General features: G+C 47.2%; 1 protein-coding gene across 1 annotated transcript in view; it reads right to left on the bottom strand.

Moving 5' to 3' along the window:
• Positions 1–7,765: 7,765 nt before the first annotated feature.
• The window catches only part of LOC147683344 (erlin-2-B-like), a 332,794-nt gene continuing 321,798 nt past the window's right edge, over positions 7,766–18,761 (bottom strand). The window contains exon 12 of the mRNA XM_086943779.1: positions 7,766–10,539. Coding sequence (XP_086799905.1) covers positions 10,345–10,539 — 195 coding nt within the window. The 3' untranslated portion in view covers positions 7,766–10,344. The remainder of the gene's footprint in view (positions 10,540–18,761) is intronic.

Here is an 18,761-nt window from a genome sequence, read left to right as displayed (position 1 = left end):
TTTTTTTTGTCTTCCTTTTCATAGTATTCAAGCAGGGATTCTCTGTGGTTGTTCCTTGCTCTTGTCTTTGCCCTCATGATAGTTCTAGTTGGGTATTGGCGTCTTTTTAGTTTTTCTGCAAGCTCACTAGCTTGTGTGTTGTCGTAATCCTGGGTGTCTGAACAGTTAATAGCTTGGGATGGCAGAATCTTCGTGCCCAATCCAGAGCCACAAAAACGACTTGGGCTCAGTCGCGCTTGCTCTTCAGCACTCTGGGCAGAAGGGCGTATAGAAGAACGCAACACCACTTGCAACGGAAATCACCCCTTGCGAATGCCGCCTTGGAAATTCCAACATGCAGAACTGCTGACATTGTGCATTCTCTTCGGTGGCAAATAGATCTAACTTAGGCTCTAACCACTGCTGAAAGAGACATTGCACCACCTCCGAGTGAAGACGCCATTCATGATCCATCATGTACCTACACTGAGTTAGTCCGCCCTGGCGTTCAGAGAACCTGCCAGGTATTGAACCACCAGAGATAGGCCCTGATATTCCAGCCATGTCCAATGGCGGAGAGCCCCTAGACATAGGATCCACGACCCCACCCCACCCTGCTTGTTGCAGTCCCACATGGTGGTGGTGTTGACCGTGAACACCTGCACTACTCTTCCCTGGACAGAGAGAAGGAATGCCTTTAGTGCAAGATGAATCGTCAGAAGCTCCAGGAGGTTGATGTGGAGCCTGGACTCTACCGGAGACCGGAGGCCTCTGATCTCCGCCTCTCCCATGTGGCTGCCCCAACCCAGCAATAATGCAAATGTCACCACTGTGAACTCTGTTTGGGGGAAGGCGGAGGGATCTGCCGTGAACCCAATCCTTGTTTGTTAGCCATCACTGCAATTGGAGTGCAGTGCCCTCCGACATCTGGACGCAATGGGAAAGATTCCCCTGATGCTGTGCTCACTGTAACTTTGGGTCCCACTGCAGAGCCTGCATAGGCCACCTGGCATAGTCAACCAGCAGGATGTAGGAGGCCATGAGGCCCAGTAGCTTCAGGGTCATTCTGACCGAAACTAGGGATAGAGGCTAAAAGATCAGAATCCTAGCCCAAATATCCCGGCTGCTCAGGAGGGTAAGCCCAAAACTGCAGTGTGTCCAGATCCGCTCCAATGAAAAGGAGCTTCTGAAAGGGAATCAGGTGTGACTTCGGCACTTTGATGGTGAACCCCAGCGAATGCAGGCGATCGGCCTTAGTCTGGAGGTGGGAGACGGCAGACTGGGGCGAGCCCACCTTCAACAGCCAGTCGTTGAGATAGGGGAAGACTGGAACCCTTGATCTGCGCAGATGTGCTGCGACCACCGCCATCACTTTCCTGAACACCTGAGGGGCGCTGGTAAGGCTAAAGGGGAGCACAAAAAGATGAAAGTGCTCGTGGCCTACCGTAAGCCGTAGGTAACACCGGTCGGCCGGCAGGAGAAGCATATGAAAATAAGTGGCCTGCAAGTCCAACACTACCATGCAGTCTTCAGGGTCGAGAGAAGACAGGACCTGAGCCAGTGTCAACATCTTGAACGTCTCCTTCCGGAGGAAGCGGTTGACATTCCTGAGATCCATGGTAGGGTGCAGGCCCTTGTCCATCTTGGGCACCAAAAAGTAGTGGGAATAACAACCACGACCTACTTCTGGGTTAGAACCCTGCTCAATGGCTCCCTTGGCCAAAAGAGCTGTAACTTCCTGTTGGAGAAGGGCCAGGTGATCCTCCGACATGCAATGGAATTGAGGTGGCATGGATGGAGGGGTAGTCCCGAAGGGGCCTGAGTAGCCCCTTCGGACTATCTGCAAAACCCACCTGTCCAATGTGATGTTGAGCCAGTGGGAGAGGTGATGGCGAATCATGCCTCCCAGTGGCGATTGGTGGCCCTGAAACTTTGGATTAGGAGGGTTTGGAGGCTGTAGCACAGGGAATGCTTGTGGACTGGCCCGCCCGCTGGCCCCTCGACCCATGGCGGTGGGATTTACGTCCCCGGCCGGGCAGAGGCTGGACAGCTTACGCAGGCCTGTGGCTCTGGGTGAATGTGGAGGGGCCCCCCCTTTCGTAGTGGTGGTGAAAAGCAGACTACACTGGGTGAGAGGTGGAAGCGAGGCCTAAGGATCTGGCCGTAGCACTAGAATCCTTAAAGCGCTCAAACACATTGTCTGCCTTGTCGCCAAACAGGTGACGGCCATCAAAGGGCATGACCAAAAGTGCTGCTTGGACATCCCCCGAAAAGCCAGTGAACCCAGCGTAGCATCTCAGTGCTACTGACGTGGAAATCGTCCTGCCTAGTGAGTCGGCGGTGTCCAGCCCACACCAGTTGGCGGACTACCTTGCGTCTCTCCCTTCGGCAACAGCACAGGAGAGCACGGCCCGGGCCTCCTCAAGGCACTGTGGCAGCACCTGAGAAACCACGGCCCACAACAAATGGGAGTAGCGGCCCAAGAGACATGCAGTGTTCACCGACCATAGTCCTAAGATGGAGGAATTAAACATCTTCTCCCAAGGTGGTCCAGCTTCTTGGATTCCCCATCAGGTGGTGTGTTAGAGAATGCACCCTTGAAAGTCGAGACTAGAACCACCAAAGCTCTCAGGGGTGGGGTTTTAGTACAGGGTAATGAGGTCGCCTAGGTCGGGCGGTGGCATCTGGCAATCATCCAGTAGTCCTTGTGTTCAGCTTGGACCTGGTGCCCAAAAGGATGTCCATAAGGGCCTCATTGAACGGCAGCAGGGGCTCTGAAGAAGCCACTGCTGGCTGAAGCACCTCAGTCAGGAGGTTAGTCCTGGCTGCCAACTAGGAAGTTCTAGGTTTAAGGACTCGGCCACCCTACGCAACACCATTGCATTACATGCACCCTCCTCCGTAGCCATGGTAGGGGGAGAAAGCATGCCATGGTCTGGGGATGTATCCAGACCACTGGCCTCACCCAACTCCTCTCTCCATTCCGGTTCTTCCAACTGGTCTGCTAGAGGGTCCACAGTACACAACCAGTCCTCCTCACCCTACTCTAGTAGCACTCAGGGCGACAGGAAATACCAGGGGAGAACAATTGTACAAAAGTACCGGTCGGCGCCGGTCTGGACATCGGCCGGCTCCGCATCTACATCGAGGGGAAGGCTGGGGTCGACGTCAGCTGGGGACACAACCGGAGCCGGAGGCGGTGTCGTCACTGGATTCTGCGCAGGAGTAGGTGTCACTAGGTTGACTGGCACCGATCTGGATCCAGGCCTGGATCCTTTGGGGGGGCCTGCAGAGCCGAAGCAGCCAGCATCGAAGGCCTAGAGCCCCCAATCGAGTCCGCGGGGCCAGAGGGCTCGCCAGCATTGTCGGGCTGCCCAAAAATGGAACGGAAGGCTCCGTAAAAGCTTTGAAGCTGGGCAGGGGTCGCTCCAACTCCCTGAAAGGCCGGAGTCGACCCAACAGGCTCCGTGGACAGAGCCCGATGACTAACTTCCACTTCCCGCGTCGGCCGACGGACTGGTAGAACGTGAAGCGCGATGATGCTTCTTTGCATTCTCTTTGTGCTTCGACTTACCCAAAGACGAAGACTTGGATGAAGAGTGGTGGTGATGACTCGGCGTCCGGTCTCGCGACCTCCCTTTCGACCAGGACCTCGAACGGCGCTGAGTGGACTGCCGGGCCTCAAGAAGCTTTCGAGACCGCTCACGCAAAGACTTCGGGTTCATGGCCCGGCACTCAGAGCACGACTTCAGGGCATGGTCCCTCTCCAAGCACCAAAGTACACAAAGTGGATGTCCGTAACTGACATCAGTTTGTGACAGGAGTCACAAGCCTGGAGGATGGGACATCCCTGCGTGCACCAAGAGTTGAACGACTCAACAAGACGTCGACAAAAAGTCACATAAAGAGTCAAAAAGTGACTTGAGGTACTGCTCTCTCTGGATCTTCGCTGGCTGGCACGGAAAAAGAAATAACTGACGTCAGCGCGTGACGGCGGCATCTAAGTAGATACTGAGACATCATTCCGGGGAACACGACGCCAACGACGAACGTGGAGTCGATCGACTGCTGAAGAAAAAATCTCTGGATCAAGTCTGACGCCTGGGGGTAATTCTAAGGTGAGGAATCCATCACTAATTGTCTCTTTCAGATTAGACTTTTTAAAGCTCCTGGACAAAAGGTTGGTTGGGTCTTCCTGACCTGTTCTTATACTATGCAGCAGAGCCGTTACAGCATGGGATCCAATGGTTTGATCTGCAGGATGCCTGAAAAGAGGCTGTTGGTTGGCTCCCACACTCTTCACTCATTAAGAGAGGAATTTATGCTGGGACTGCCTGAGACTTACTCTTCCTTACATTGTAGAACAGGTCGCAGTGGTGTGGGATGGATGCTGCAAGGGTTTTGAAAAGACCACTCTATGACCCTGATATACCGCTTTGGGTGCTGAAAGCCTTTAAAAAGATTAGCACTACACTATCTGTCCAGCAATAGAGTTATGGGGGACGTGAGGCAGTGGGAGATTTATATATTAATTCAGAATTCTTTACATATGATCAGGCACAATCTGCTTTTGACTTCAGACCCAGCATGTTTTTCAACATTCATGTACAGCACAGACAGCTAGGCAAACAGGACACTCTCCCTGAGGAACCGAAAACTGCAGCAATGGCTTTGTTATCTCTTGCAGGGTGCAGCAAATTGGTTACTAATTTGTATGTTGCTCCAACGTTGGATAGGAGAGATTACCGCAGTTGCTACTAACTGGTAGTCGTGTTTTTGCATGGAGCACCTATCAGATGTGGACTGGGAGAAGGTATGCGCTCAGGTGAAGACCATTTCCACTAATACCCATTTCAAACGTGTCCAATTTAGTTTTCTCCACATCGCTTATCTCACCCTGAACAAACTGGCTAGGTTACCCAGGAAGGTTTTCGGTATGCCCTAGGTGTGGCCTTCATTGGGCTGGCTTTCTTCTCATGATTTGGGGCTGCTTCCGGGTGGTCACATTCTTAGACTCAGTGGCTGAAAGTCTACAATGAATGATTGCTCAGTGAAACAATGCTTGTTGGGTGTCTTTCTCACCACACGCTCCTTAAAGAGGACATGCATGCCAGATCTTGGCACTGCACTTGCTAAAAGTAGGATAGCCATTAATTGGGCTTTTGACAGATCCTTCAAACACGTGGTGTAGAACAAGGATGTGCTTGCCTGTGTGGTGGTAGATGAGCAGCACATGAGGAGTAAGAGGCAGGATCATCATTTACCAGAGGATTTCGCATAATGGGCTGTAAGGCTTACTATGTTGATTGATCCCAAGAACGGCCCGCCCTGAACTGGAAAGCGTGCTTTGGTGATTTAATTTGTACATTATGCCGTGTCATAACATACTCTTTAAGTTGGGAGAATTAACAGGGCAGAAGATATATGGGACATATCATGGGTGTCGATTTCATGGTGAGATGTGGAACAGTTTGGGTTAAGGTTGAAGTACATACACACATAATTTGTATGTGTTTCAACTGTATTTTATTTGTGTTCTTTTAGGTGTTTGCAAAAAAAACAAATCTAAATCTGGCTGAAGGAAAAAAACAAAACTTTCAAAGATAGCCGCCTTGGTTGCACGTGCATCCTTGCCAGCTACCTAATGAACAAAAAAAATCAATAGAAAGGTCAACAGTTCTACTGTTGAAATGTTTTGGCTCTGACAATATTTGTTTTCTGTTCCCATCATTCGTAATGCAGAAAGTGCTTGATAAAGCATATAAACTGCAAAGTTTGGCATGTTGGAAAGCTCCCAATACATACATGCTTGGTTGACACAGTCAAGAAGCCCATCGCTTGAACAAGACATTTTCAATATTAAAAACAATTCCTTTCAGATTGCTAAGATGACATACAAAGCTCTCGAGGAAGTCTCAGAAGAACCTTACACAAGCATTTGCAATGCAATAGGTCTCGCATTCACATGATTTCTAGCTATAGGCATTGTAAATGACAATGCCTTTTATTTATGTTTTGGGTTTTAAAACCGAAATAAAAGGCATTGCCATTTACAATACTAACAGCTTAAACTCTCGCAGAAGCAAGACCTATTGCAATAAAGGGCCTTCTCGACCGCTTGTTAGATTGTACATATCAGAGTAAGAGACCGGCCTGCGACGTCTTCAAAGTAGTGATAAATAGTGCAGTGAAGAAGATGTGTAAGTGTTGTAAATTACACAGACGCAAAGTGTGAAGTGAGAGTTACATATGATCCAAGCTATAAACACGAACAAAGTGCTCCAACACCTTTTCACTCTGTGATTACACTGTCGTGGCTCAGAAGGAAGAGCGTGAGAGGGGGAGGCTATTTCCTGCCCTCGCCGTGATTTGAGTGTGCCGTGTGGCATTGCGTAATCTCATTGCTATCTTTTGCCTAATAAAAAACGCTATGTAGTAGGGCCTTGGCATCACCTCCTGGTGCAGGACGGGCTGTGCTCTATGGCAGCCATGGAGAGAGGGATGGTCTCTGCTGTAGCTCCGGCTTTGTATAGTGCCTCTGCTATCACTAGTGAGCGGCGCTTTGATGGTGGTATTGGTGGTGGTGGTATTGGTGGTGGGGGCATTGGTGGTGGGGGCATTGGTGGTGGCGGCATTGGTGGTGGCGGCATTGGTGGTGGCGGCATTGGTGAAGCGGTATTGGTGGTGGCGATATTGGTATTGGTGGTGGTATTGGTGGTGGTATAGGTGGTGGTATTGGTGGTGGCGGTATTGGTGCTGGTATTGGTGGTACTGGTATTGGTGGTGGTATGGTGGTATTGGTGGTGGTATTGGTACTGGTGGTAGTGGTATTGGTGGCAGTGATATTGGTGGCGGTGGTATTGGTGGTACTGGTATTGATGGTGGTATTGGTGGTGGTACTGGTGGTAGTGGTATTGGTGCCGGTGATATAGGTGGAGTTGGTATTGGTATTGGTGGTGGTGGTATTGGTGGTGATGGTATGAGTGGTGGTGGTGGTATTGGTGGTGGTGGTAATGGTATTGGTGGTTTTGGTGGTGGTGGTATTGGTGTTGTTAATAAAACAGGCTTTTGAAAACAATCCGTCAGGTGGCTTTAGTAGAGACGACATGTAACAGATGTGCTGTTGTCAGCTTCAGCCCATTAGCACAGGATTATGTGCTACCTGGAATTCACATGACTTAATTTGCTAATCATTTCTCAATCCATTTTATTCGGGGGGTTAAACAGACACGAGATTATGCTGGGTTAAAGTGATTGAAAGCAGGCGGTCGTGCTGCTTAAAAGAAAAAACAAGCAGTTTCAGTTGAAGCAGCCCATGTCCGGCCTGCAGTAAGAGAATCTCAAAGTAAATAGTGCTTCCAGACTAAATAACAGGTCCTGTGTCACAAATGTAGTAAACGGGCCAGTTGCCATGGGAGGGTACAAATGAAGACAAGGCTGTACTAAGGAGTGACTAACAAGCCTACTAAGGAATCCAAAAGCAGCATTTACGAAAGACAATGACACAAGCCAATGAAAAATATGGGAGGTGAGGGCGCGGCTTCTCTCCCATACTCTACTACAGCAGTCTTGCAGTGCGAGGCGCAAATGCGCGCTGCCGCTAGGCTCGACCTAAAAACGTTCCAGACACAGGCAATATGTAACGTTTTAACACAAACATTGAAGCATTCAGTGGTAACAAACTCACCACTAGTAAACAAATACATAAACAGAAAACAAAATGTAAGACATTGCATTGTTATTCTTTTCCCTAAAATACAGTACTAAATGACCAAGAAGCACGACCTTTACTTATAGTTTTAATTCTCTATAGATCTTTTTAAAAAGTTAAAGGTACAGAGATAATGGAAATGTGGTTTTATTTCAACAGTCAGAAAATATAGATGCACAATTTCTTCTCCACACTCCTTCACAAATAATTTATGAGCCCCGATTTGAAAAGCATATCACCGGAAAACATTTCTGATAGAAGTTTCAAGTAAAAATCCACAGATTTATCATTAATTCTTTAAACATGAAAAAAACATTGTATAAGAAAGAAGCCAGTGCAATACACTTTGGTTGGCTTGCACCATGATCATATTAAAAAGTTTTAGTGTAGAAAAAGTAGCATGCAAAAATTCACATATTTTTTTCCCCAGACTATAGAACGTCATCTGAGACTCTCAGTGCTTTTTGGTGCACATTTCATGACGAGCAGCAGCTAATGGAAGCAGCTAAAGAAAAAAGGTTTAGTCATTCGACAACATAATCAGTAATGTTGATAATTACCAGAATTCAGAAATTCTTAAAATAATGTGAAGAAATATTTTAAAAAACTTAGGAGATTCTGTGACAAAGGTATACATATTGTACAGAAACACTGCCACGGCAAGTAGCCATTTGCTAATTTTCTTCCCAAAATCTTTTTGCTTCCCTTCTACAAATTGATTGTTTAATATTCAAGACGAACTAAAACCTAACTCCTCGTCGTGGTACCAGGACACAGAAACAAGGAACAGACATATCAATTGAGAAAAATACTCCATTCCATTCTGGCCTTCGGTGCTTTTTTTTGAATGGGGTACACTTGCTGACCTTGTGTTATTTTCATTCAAAGATCGCCATTTGCCTAAATTTATCAGGAATTCTGTCCTTTTTTCATTTCTGCATTAAAAAAGACAGATGGCTTCCTAAATTGGTAACATTTTAGAGGTTGAATGTCCACTGATCTGTAGCAGCTACAGTATATGTAAGCCTAGTAGGGAAATTTACAAGACCCTGTGAATAGCTGCTGATACTCATTAAAAAATGCAGCGTTAATTTTGGGAAAAATATATGAAAAAAAGTTTAGTGCATTTAAGGTGTGCAAGAAAATTTCCCTTGCATCAAATGTCTACCTCTCTGTTACTACTTGGTTTGCTTATCACAATGTTTGTTTACTAAAAATCACGTTACTCCTTTCAAGAAAAGTGTCCCGCTGCTGAGTTGATTATTTTAGTTAACCAAAAATTTGAAATATCTAGTTTCCCAAAGCATAGTGTCTATGCCCTCGGAATAGCCCATAATGGGCACAAAGCGCCCCTGTATAAAGAGACGCGTATGAATCTACTGCATGAATTCATATTTTTTGTGAATTGTATAAAACATTTAGAAATGCTATTGTTTGGAGAGGCTATCCCTCAAGTTCAGGGCGCAAGTTACATATTTAAGTGTAAATACAAATCTGACATTCATAGGGTTGGCCTCTTGGCTGCCTCAGGCTTAAGATTTGATCACACATTTGTGCTGATCAATGTTCAGTGCAGATCGCCATGCCTTCAAAAGTAAATGTACAAAAATCCTCTTCAGCTGGGGAGCATGCAATCTTTAATTTTTAATGTATTCTTGGATATTTTCTGCTTACATTTAGGATGTCTGTCAACTTGCATTCTATGTATGGATCGTTCACTCTGCAGCGACCCAAAATGGTCAAACCAATTATTCTTAAAAGCATGCCTCCCAAATAAAGAGATGCTATCTGCTAGCTAGCTAGCTTTCATCCAGGCCCATGACCATTTCTGTTGGTGGTATGGAAAAAGATTTTATAATTTCCAATTTCCACCGCAATGGGAACAAGACAAATGAAGATGCCACCTAAGCAGGCTAAGAAATAAGTTAAAAAGTTAGCCTCCAGTGAGCCATTTATCTTTATGCTGATGTTGAACGGCAGAAGCTAAACTGGGGTGTAAGCTACAACAGATGAACTGTGCATCTACCCCTCCATCCAAGAGCTTATGTGGTTTAGTTGTTAGCCTATTCAAGTCGATCTTGCTATGCTATGACACTCCTATTTTGTGCCATAATGTTGTGGTGTACACAGCAGGGCAGTGAACCTTGATGGTGAAGCACCTTAATGTGCATCTTGCTGCACAGTAAGGTCAGTTTTGACAGATTAATTTCAGATTTTGAGCTCGAATAAGAAGAATGTACAAGACATTCAAGCAGGTATATTCTTATTAGTTTGGTCTGGAGGGCAAGGTGTTAATTTAGCACATGTAGTCAATTCCAATTAGTCTCTCAAACCCCCTCTCAGCAACAGAAAATATGTAGTGAACAGAAAAAAGAACTTGGACGTGACGGATAATGCAGTTCTAAAACATATGTGCCAGGGTTGATAGAGCAGATTCCTGCAAATAAGTTTAACACCAATCTATGCCCCATCCATTGATGAACCCTTAATTTTTCATGCTTGTACCTGCTTTCGAATATAAAAAAAAGTGCAGGAGCAAAGGCGGGTTTCTGCTTCTTTTTTCCTTTGAAACCCAATTACCAAAAAATAAGAGAGGAGTGATGTTATCTCCACTTCTGTGTTCAGTTAGAAATAAGTAGCTTTGCAAAGGCTGGTTACAGAACATCCTCAGTGGTCCAGTGCCACTCCTTCGGGGGCTTCGAGCCCTCGCCGAGGTCCACTTCAGGCTGTTGCTGGCTACCTCCAGAGTCCACAAACATGTTGGGAATATTCTTGCCGAAGTAGATCTTGCTGTTGGATGCAATAGCCTTATATTTCATCAGCTGCAAGAACTCAGGTGTTAATTTCAGCTGTTGAGAGAAGAATGGTGGGAAAAGGTGTGCTGTGAGCAGCAGAACTGTTCGTTTACAATCAAAATTTCACATAAGGCACCAGAATGTATGTTCCCTTAGGTCAAATTTACCAATTATACCCCCAAGGTAAAGTCGAAAATTAACATTAACTGACTTGGCTAGTAGTTAAATTGTTGGAGTGTTTGTCTTCTACGTGATAAAACCCATTTCTCTTGAGTTTATTAAAATGTTCCTGGGTCAGTTCCTAAACTATTACAAATCTTCCCCAAGCTTCGGTCTGTAATTTCTTCTTTGGTAAAGCATAGAATTTGGCATTACCAGCTAATACCATGCCATACAAAAACCGCACTGGAAGGCACTGTTTACTTGTGTTCAATTGAAGAATACCAGAAACATATCTACTACTTCTCGTCCACTGCAACCACATTTGGCAGTTTCCCTGGTATAGTACTCCCTTGCCTCAGTCAGGAGATTGAAAGTCTATTTCTTACACCCAAATGGAACTGGCCTCCATCACCTCCCACAGGCAAATCTGCCCGCTTCCACCTCCTGAACATAACACTTTTCTGAACACTTTTACCATATCTCATCAAGCAAGACTAACATACTTCTGCAATTGCCCCGATTACATACTACACTGCTACTTTGCCTTCATGATAGTCGTTAGTCGTGCAGATTGCCACACTACCTCTTTTCATCTTGCTTCTGTCCACAACCACATCCAACACTTGCAAACTTTTTCACCCAGAATCTCAATGCAACCCAAACTCTAATAATGCTGCTCCGCTTCCCATACATTAGAATCCAAGTGTCACCTGCATTAAACATCTAAATAACTGCTAGCCTCCGCTGAACTACCATGCACTTTTTTTTTCAACGGCCTTCCACCACTGCAACACTTCACATTTCCACTTCAGAGCCTAAGGGCTTTAAAGGCTCATTCCATGAATGACAAGGACCAAAGAACAGAGCCACTGATTTTATGTAAACAATATAAGCTACCCCAGTTTATCTCCTACCTGGATTTCTAGGTCTATGTGATGCAAGTAGAGTTATCTTTTCCCTCTACCCCACCCCATGCGCCATGTTGAACTATGCAAAGCACCACCGGTTTTGCTAGATACTGACCAGCATTTATAGTTGAGGAAGTGTTAGATCTGGGGGTCTCTAATTGGCAGAGGTAAGTACCTTAGACCAAGTAGGGACCCTTGCTTCTAGTCAAGGTGAAGGAAATACACACAGTAGATAACCCCTGCTCACCCTCTAGGTAGCTTGGCTCGAGCAGGCAGGCTTATCCCCAAGGCAATGTGTAAAATAAATGCATTTAACGCCAACAATGATCCCCCATCCACCACAAACTGAGACCACACAGGTAAGTATATTTATAAAAATATAACTTTATCTAGTTGCAGTAATTTAAAATTCAACAATTCACAATAGTTGCTTCTTGATGAAAAGGTTGCACTTAATCTTGACGGTTACTCGTAATTAGGCATTTCTTAAATATAAGAATAGTCTCTAGTCTCTGTAATCAGTATGAAAACTAATATTTTGGCCTTAACTCGACTCAGCTCTTCGTGCCTCTTTAATTCAGCACTGTAAACAATGCCACGAAGTTTCGGCCCCAAATCAGCTCTTCGCTGCCGCTAGCAGGTTAATACCCCGCTCCTCTCGCTGTTATGCTCACCCTCGAAGCCCCGCTATCAGTGTGGTCTTCATGGCAGCCCCGGCCGGTCCAGATTGATCTCCCGCCCGCTCTCGACAATCCAACGAGCGGCGGGGAGGTTGAGCAGTACTCTCTTGCAGGGACAACAGGCCAGGGGCTGTACACTTACACGCGGCTCCCTCGGCGAAGTCGGGTCCCGGCGTGGACTCGCGATCGATTCCTCGCTGATCGTGGCCCTCAGTAAAGATGATGCCGTGGCCAATCAGGTTGCGGCGTTCTCTGCAGGCCTCTTCAGTCACCCGGGAGTCAGCCAATGGCAGTGCGGCTCCCGGGGCAGGCCCTCGATGATGCTCACGCCGGCGACCAATCACAACGCGGCCTCAGCGGTGACGCTACGGCGCACAGGCCAATCCCGTCGCGGCGTTAGTGAGGGGGCTTGGCTCTCTCCTCCAATCAGGGAGCAGCGGGTTCGTTCTCTGCTTCGGTGGTACCGGTAGGGTACGGCAGACTGCGGGGGGTGCTCCCAGGCCTTGGACAGGGTCGGAACTTGGCGGCAATAGGTTTCTGGGGGTGGAGGTCACAAACAGACCTCCCTCACGATCGTCGACATTCTCGGAGCAAAATTCACAGGGGAGACACCTCGATCTCCCGAGCCTCGTGGAATGCGTGCCGATGAGCACACCGATCTCAGTCCCAGGCCTGCAGTTAAAACTCACGCACCCAAACAATCTGCAGCACGATCTTCACAGCGTTTTCAGTTTAAATGGAACCTTTTTGACCCTGGGTTCCAGGACAGGAGGCCAGCTCTTCTCAGGCCCTTGGAGATTCAGTTAAAAGACACAGCACACAGCAAAGTCTCTGTAGTTTCAAGCAAGCAGGGACACAGCAAAGTCCCTCTTCTCCTCAGCTTCAGTTGGTCAGCAGAACAGGTCAGCCCTTAGAGCACACAGCAAGGCAATCTTCCTTCAGTTCTCCAGCAGTCCTTCTTCCAGCAGAGGTTCCTCTTGATTGTAGAATCTGATTTTCTGTTGTCAGGGGTCCTTCTCTTATACCCCTAAAAGTCTTTGAAGTTCTTTGAAGTCTTTGTGCAAGTGGGCCCTGAGCCCGGTCTAAACCAGTTCTGGGTGTTACTGGAGCACTGGGGAATTCCTGGCTTCCTTCTTTCTTTCAGTATCAGGGACAGAGGTGACAGTCGCCCAGCGGGAGGTGGAGTCAGCATTGTGGTCAGGCAGGCACAGCCCTAGTCACTCCCAGGTGCTATCTCCTCCCACTTCCTTGGCAGCAGATGCAGCCTTTCATCCACTGGCTGACTCAGACAACCTCCTGGGGCACTCCAGCTCCTGTCACCCTCAAACCAGACAGTCAATCCACAAGCAGGTCCAGGCTCACTCCTGGAGTCAGGCTCTGTTGTAATTGGCCCGGCCGCGTTAGCGATTAGCTGAACCTACACGTTGTCCTCCTTAACTTGGCTATATATGAAAACGCCATTTTGAATGTTGCAGCGGCCATCTTAGATCATGAGCGGCCTCGTGGCCGACGTGCCCTTTAGTCCGTTGTCCGTTCCGCTGACCACTCCTTTCTGCCCAGCAACAAGCTATTTTTAGTACTGGTCAAGCCGCACATGCGCAGTTCCCACTGACCCGTAAACCTTCTGGAATGTGCATCAAACTGACCAGCGGAGTTGTGCCCCCTCCAATGAGCTGGCAGTATTCCAAAACATGACCATATATGGCCTTAAATGTGTCCTAACTTGTGCCGCCTATCTTTTATTGCCCCAAAACTGTATATAAACGGGGTCACACCGGTGTTCGGTGTGATACCTCTAGCATTACCGAAGGGTGCTGTTTGAGTGTACCACCACCCCATGGGGTCTTAATAAACTTGTTCTTTGCCTTTTACAGCTTCCGTGCCAACAGTTCTTGAATGTGAGTGGGTTATCTTTGGAGCGTGTAGGCCTTGAGAACCCTGAATTACTACAATTGGCGACCACGAAGGGACTCATCGGCGACTCGGATGCCCGAAGGAGAGGTCGTGACGAAGGCTTGGAAACTCGCCATGGACGCGCGCTGCCACGAGTGACCCGAGTCTTGGCTGCCACGGTGTTTTTTCCTTTCCTTCCGATCTGACCTTCCAGGTGGCGCCGGTCTCCGACTGAGTTTCCGAAGTGTCTGCATCGCCGAGAGAGTGCCGTTTGGCTGATTTGGCTTACAAGACCTTGGCAGTTGGAATCTGGACATTTGGGAATTTGGGTAAGCTTTGTGTTCGGTAAGGTAGTCTTCGGACGCTTACTGAAAATCTGTGCTTTGTGATCGGTAAGGTAGTCCTCGGACGCTTGCCGAAGTCCTACGATCTTTGATTTGAGTTAGCTAACATTGTGAATTTGTGATCTTTGAACTTATATGTGTAGTGCACTTCACATAGGCAGGCATGTAGAGATGTTTCTCTAACTTTGTTTTTTTTCCCTTGAGCGGCACAATCGTGTGGAGAACTGTAAGTGCCATTTTGTCTGGTGTCACGCTTTCGTGATACTTTTTGAACATGCCTGTTTTCAGCACACTCCGAGGAATGTGTTGTTTTGGTGAGGGTACCTCAATTAGGTTAGCGGAATCACAGCCGGCTCCCCCAGAGGGAACTCCAAATAGGGACATGTATATAAAGTTTGGCCTTCCCCCTATTATGTACAGTAAATTATGGCATAAATACACCAAGGCCGATTCTGAATTGCAATGGCCTCTACACGGGTCGTATGATTTGAGTAAGATACAATTTATAGAGCAATGTATGTTTCAACGTAGGTCTAGACAAAACATGTTTGACTGTGTGCGAATGTGGGAGAAAGCGGCGCGTGAGCGAATGAAGCGTGAGGTTGCCTTGGCGGACAAAGAGCAGCGCAAGGCTGCTCGGGATAAGGCTTTACAGCTTGAGGAAAAGGAGGCTCAGGAGAAGAAAGAAAGGGAGGAACGGGAACGTAACTTGCAAACGACTGGTCAATTTCCTATTCGTCGACCACTCTATCCTGTCCTTAATAATGAAATTGATGATTTTTCTTTGTTAGATCGGTCACCGCCTCCGTACGTTCCGCCGACGGCTCCGGCTGCAGATCCCGAGGGTGATGGACGGGATTCGTTGAGCAAGAAGGGGGTATCGGCTCTCAGGTTTACTGCGGAGAGGTCCGCTCATTTACGTAGTTGGGCCCGTAAAGTGAATAAGCATTGTGTTACTCAGGAGCAGTTGTTAACAGAAAAGAAAGGGTGGTCGGATCTTGAATTAATGTATTTCCTGTCCAGTCTGGCGGATGAAGTTGTAACTGCATATCGTGATCTTTCTGATACGTTAGAGCCTAAAGTGTTGTCGGTGCATCGTGAGAATTTAGCTAAAGGTGATTTTGATCTTTCAGATGTTGACGACCTGTTCAAGCAATTGATCAAGCTGCGGGATGAGACAACCCAATTGCGGGAGGAACGGAAGCGGAGGCAAAAGGAGTCCGAATCGGAGAATAATGGGCGGGCTAAGGAGTGTTCTCTCCGTGGTTCAGATAAGAGTTCTGCGTTGCATGTTATGCCTATGCGGGAAGCCGCACCTTTGTATGTTCCGCCAAAAGGGGAAGGTACGGATGATGATAAATTGTCCAAGGATGCGAAAGGGTATTTTGTGTATAATTGGGTATATACGCCATGGAATAGAGCAGATGTCATGGCATTGAAAAATTCTTTACCTGATCTTCGGAAGAACCCGGCGGCATTTTACGAGGGAGTAGAGGGGGCTATATCGTCTTGTGTGATGACTCTAGTGGATATAGACTTGTTTTTTGGGCTGATATTACCACCCGATATGTGGAGGCAGATTCGTAAAAATAATGATGAAACGGTACTGGGGGGGACGTGGAAGGAAATAAATGCCGCGGATTTAGACAGAGAACCAGCCTGTAAGCCTTGCCAGTTGATTCTAGATCTGCCGGCAGCTATCTTGAATAAATTAAAAACGCTTGTTCCCTCCAAAAAGATTGATTGGACTATGCTAACATCGTGCAAGCAGAAACCCGATGAAACGGTTTCAGATTTCTTTACACGCTTCGAGGAAGCTTTTCATGATTACAGTGGTCAATCTTTAACAGATGATACGGGTCGGCATTTGTTTGTAGATAAGTATGTAGCTAATCTCCTTCCAGAGATTGCAAAGCGATTGAAGTCGAGTGAAAGTTCCTGGGCCACGGCGACCCCTGCGTCTTTATTGACTATGGCTCAGTATTATGAGCGGCAGGAAGTGGAGGCTAAAGAAAGTGTAGAGAAAAAGGCGAAGGAATTGAAGACGAAGGTGATGTTGGCGCAGGTTCGGGGAACACAGGGTAGAGGGAATGAGAGAGGTAGACGGGGTGGAGGAAACGCGTCGTATGGTCGTACGGACATTGCGGAGGATCAGTGTGCTTATTGTAAGGAGTTTGGGCATTGGGCCGAAGATTGTCCGGTACTTCGTGAACAGCGTAGTCAGCGTGGTCGAGGAAGTGGAAGGTCGAGAGGAGGTTATACTGGAGCGAGGGGTAGCGGAGGTGATCGTAGACAGATTGAGGAGAGGGGCCGTGGCCAGGACGAACGAAATACGTTTGACAGACGGAATCAATATCAGATTTTGGAAGGAGCGAATGTGGAGCACCAGGATTATGTGCATGCATAGGATTGCGTAGGATGGGGTAAGGAATCAGTTGAAGTGCCGGTAGATCAGCAAGGTCCATATGTAACAGCGGGTATTTTGGGTTCTACTGATCAATTTCTAGTCGACACAGGAGCTACTCGTAGCGCTCTGTCGAAAAACTTGGTTCCGAGGGCTCCCGTCTGGCGAAATGATTACGTGTGTAGGGTTTGATGGCACACCCTCCCCCAGCCCATTGTCCAAGCCCCTTGCACTATGCATTGACAAATATTTTAGCTTTGGGCAATTTTTGTTATCACCCCATACCCCAGACAATATCCTGGGGATTGATTTGCTTAAATATTTTCGAGCGACAATACGCTGCGCTCCAGAGGGAGTGCGGGTTATTCTGAACGACAATTACCCTGACCCTGATGATTGCCCTGACCCTGACAGATTTTATGCCATTTTAGACATCCCCGCTTTGGCCTCCCTGCCGCACACGTTGTGGGCGACCTCAGATACGGATGTGGGAGAGATGCGCATTCCACCAATACACATTACTGTTAAAGAGGGGGCTCCTCTACCACGAGTGCCACAGTATAAGATTTCGAGAGAAGGTGAAATTGCACTGAGTCATATTGTTCAGGATTTGATTTCTGCGGGGGTGGTGGAGGAGGTCCCTTATAATGTTTGTAACAGCCCTATTCTACCGATTCTTAAGACAGACACTGATGGCAAGATCTATCGATTTATTATCGATTTGCGTGAGATTAATAAAATTGTCATTCCCCAATATCCGGTGGTGTCTGATATTACGACTTTGCTTACCTTAGTTCCACCGACAGCCACCACTTTTAGCGTTATTGACTTAAAGAATGCGTTCTTTTCCATCCCTGTTCATCCTGATAGCAGATATCTGTTTGGTTTTACGCTCAATAATAAATCGTATAGATTTTGCCGTGTTCCCCAAGCATATACTGAAAGTCCTAGCATCTACAGCCAGGCTTTGAAAAGGCAGCTAGATTCGTTTAAATTGCAGTCCGGCGTAGCGCTCATCCAAGTATGTGGATGACCTTCTGCTTGCCGCTGACTCCTATGCACAATGTGAACAGAGTACACTTGCGTTGCTTTCCTTTTTGGCGCAAAACAATCACAAGGTTTCGAAGAAGAAGCTCCAATACTGTAGACCCCAGGTGACATACCTTGGTCATCTGTTGTCTAAGGAGGGGCGTGCATTAACATCTGATCGTATTCAAGCAATTTTAGACACACCAGTCCCCCGCACCCAGAGAGATGTACGTGCTTTTATAGGGTTGACATCTTTTTGTAGGCAATGGATCATGGGTTTTTCGCATATCATAAAACCATTGCTAGCATTACTGTCCAAAGCCACACCAATGCCTCTTGAGTGGACAGATGAATGTCAGAAAGCTTTTGAGCAGTTGAGGCAGGCCCTTTGCTCCGCACCCGTGTTAGGTACACCAGACTATACGAAACTTTTCACATTGTACGTGCACGAGAATGATGGGTGCGCGTTGTCAGTGTTAGTGCCATTACACGGGGATAAGCAGAGACCATGTGCATATTTCTCTGCAATTTTGGACCCTGTAGCACGAGGGTTGCCAGGGTGTTTTCGAGCGGTAGCAGCAACTGCAGTAGCCATACGACAGAGTGAGGGAATAGTGTTATCACACAAATTGTTGGTATTAGTTCCTCACGCAGTAGACGCCCTATTAAACCAAACCAAGACCCAATATCTCACGAGTGCACGGCTAACAGGATACGAGCTGACACTCTTGGCGCCACATATTACATTGAAAAGATGCGCTACTTTGAACCCTGCCACTTTATTGCCCTATCCGGCCGAGGAGGGTCAGGAAGAAAAACATCATGACTGTTTTCCTGACCGAGGAACAGACAAAGG

Source organism: Lissotriton vulgaris, chromosome 11 (assembly GCF_964263255.1).
Source record: "Lissotriton vulgaris chromosome 11, aLisVul1.2, whole genome shotgun sequence".
NCBI lineage: Eukaryota > Metazoa > Chordata > Amphibia > Caudata > Salamandridae > Lissotriton > Lissotriton vulgaris.
This window is presented reverse-complemented; position numbering and strand designations above follow the sequence as displayed.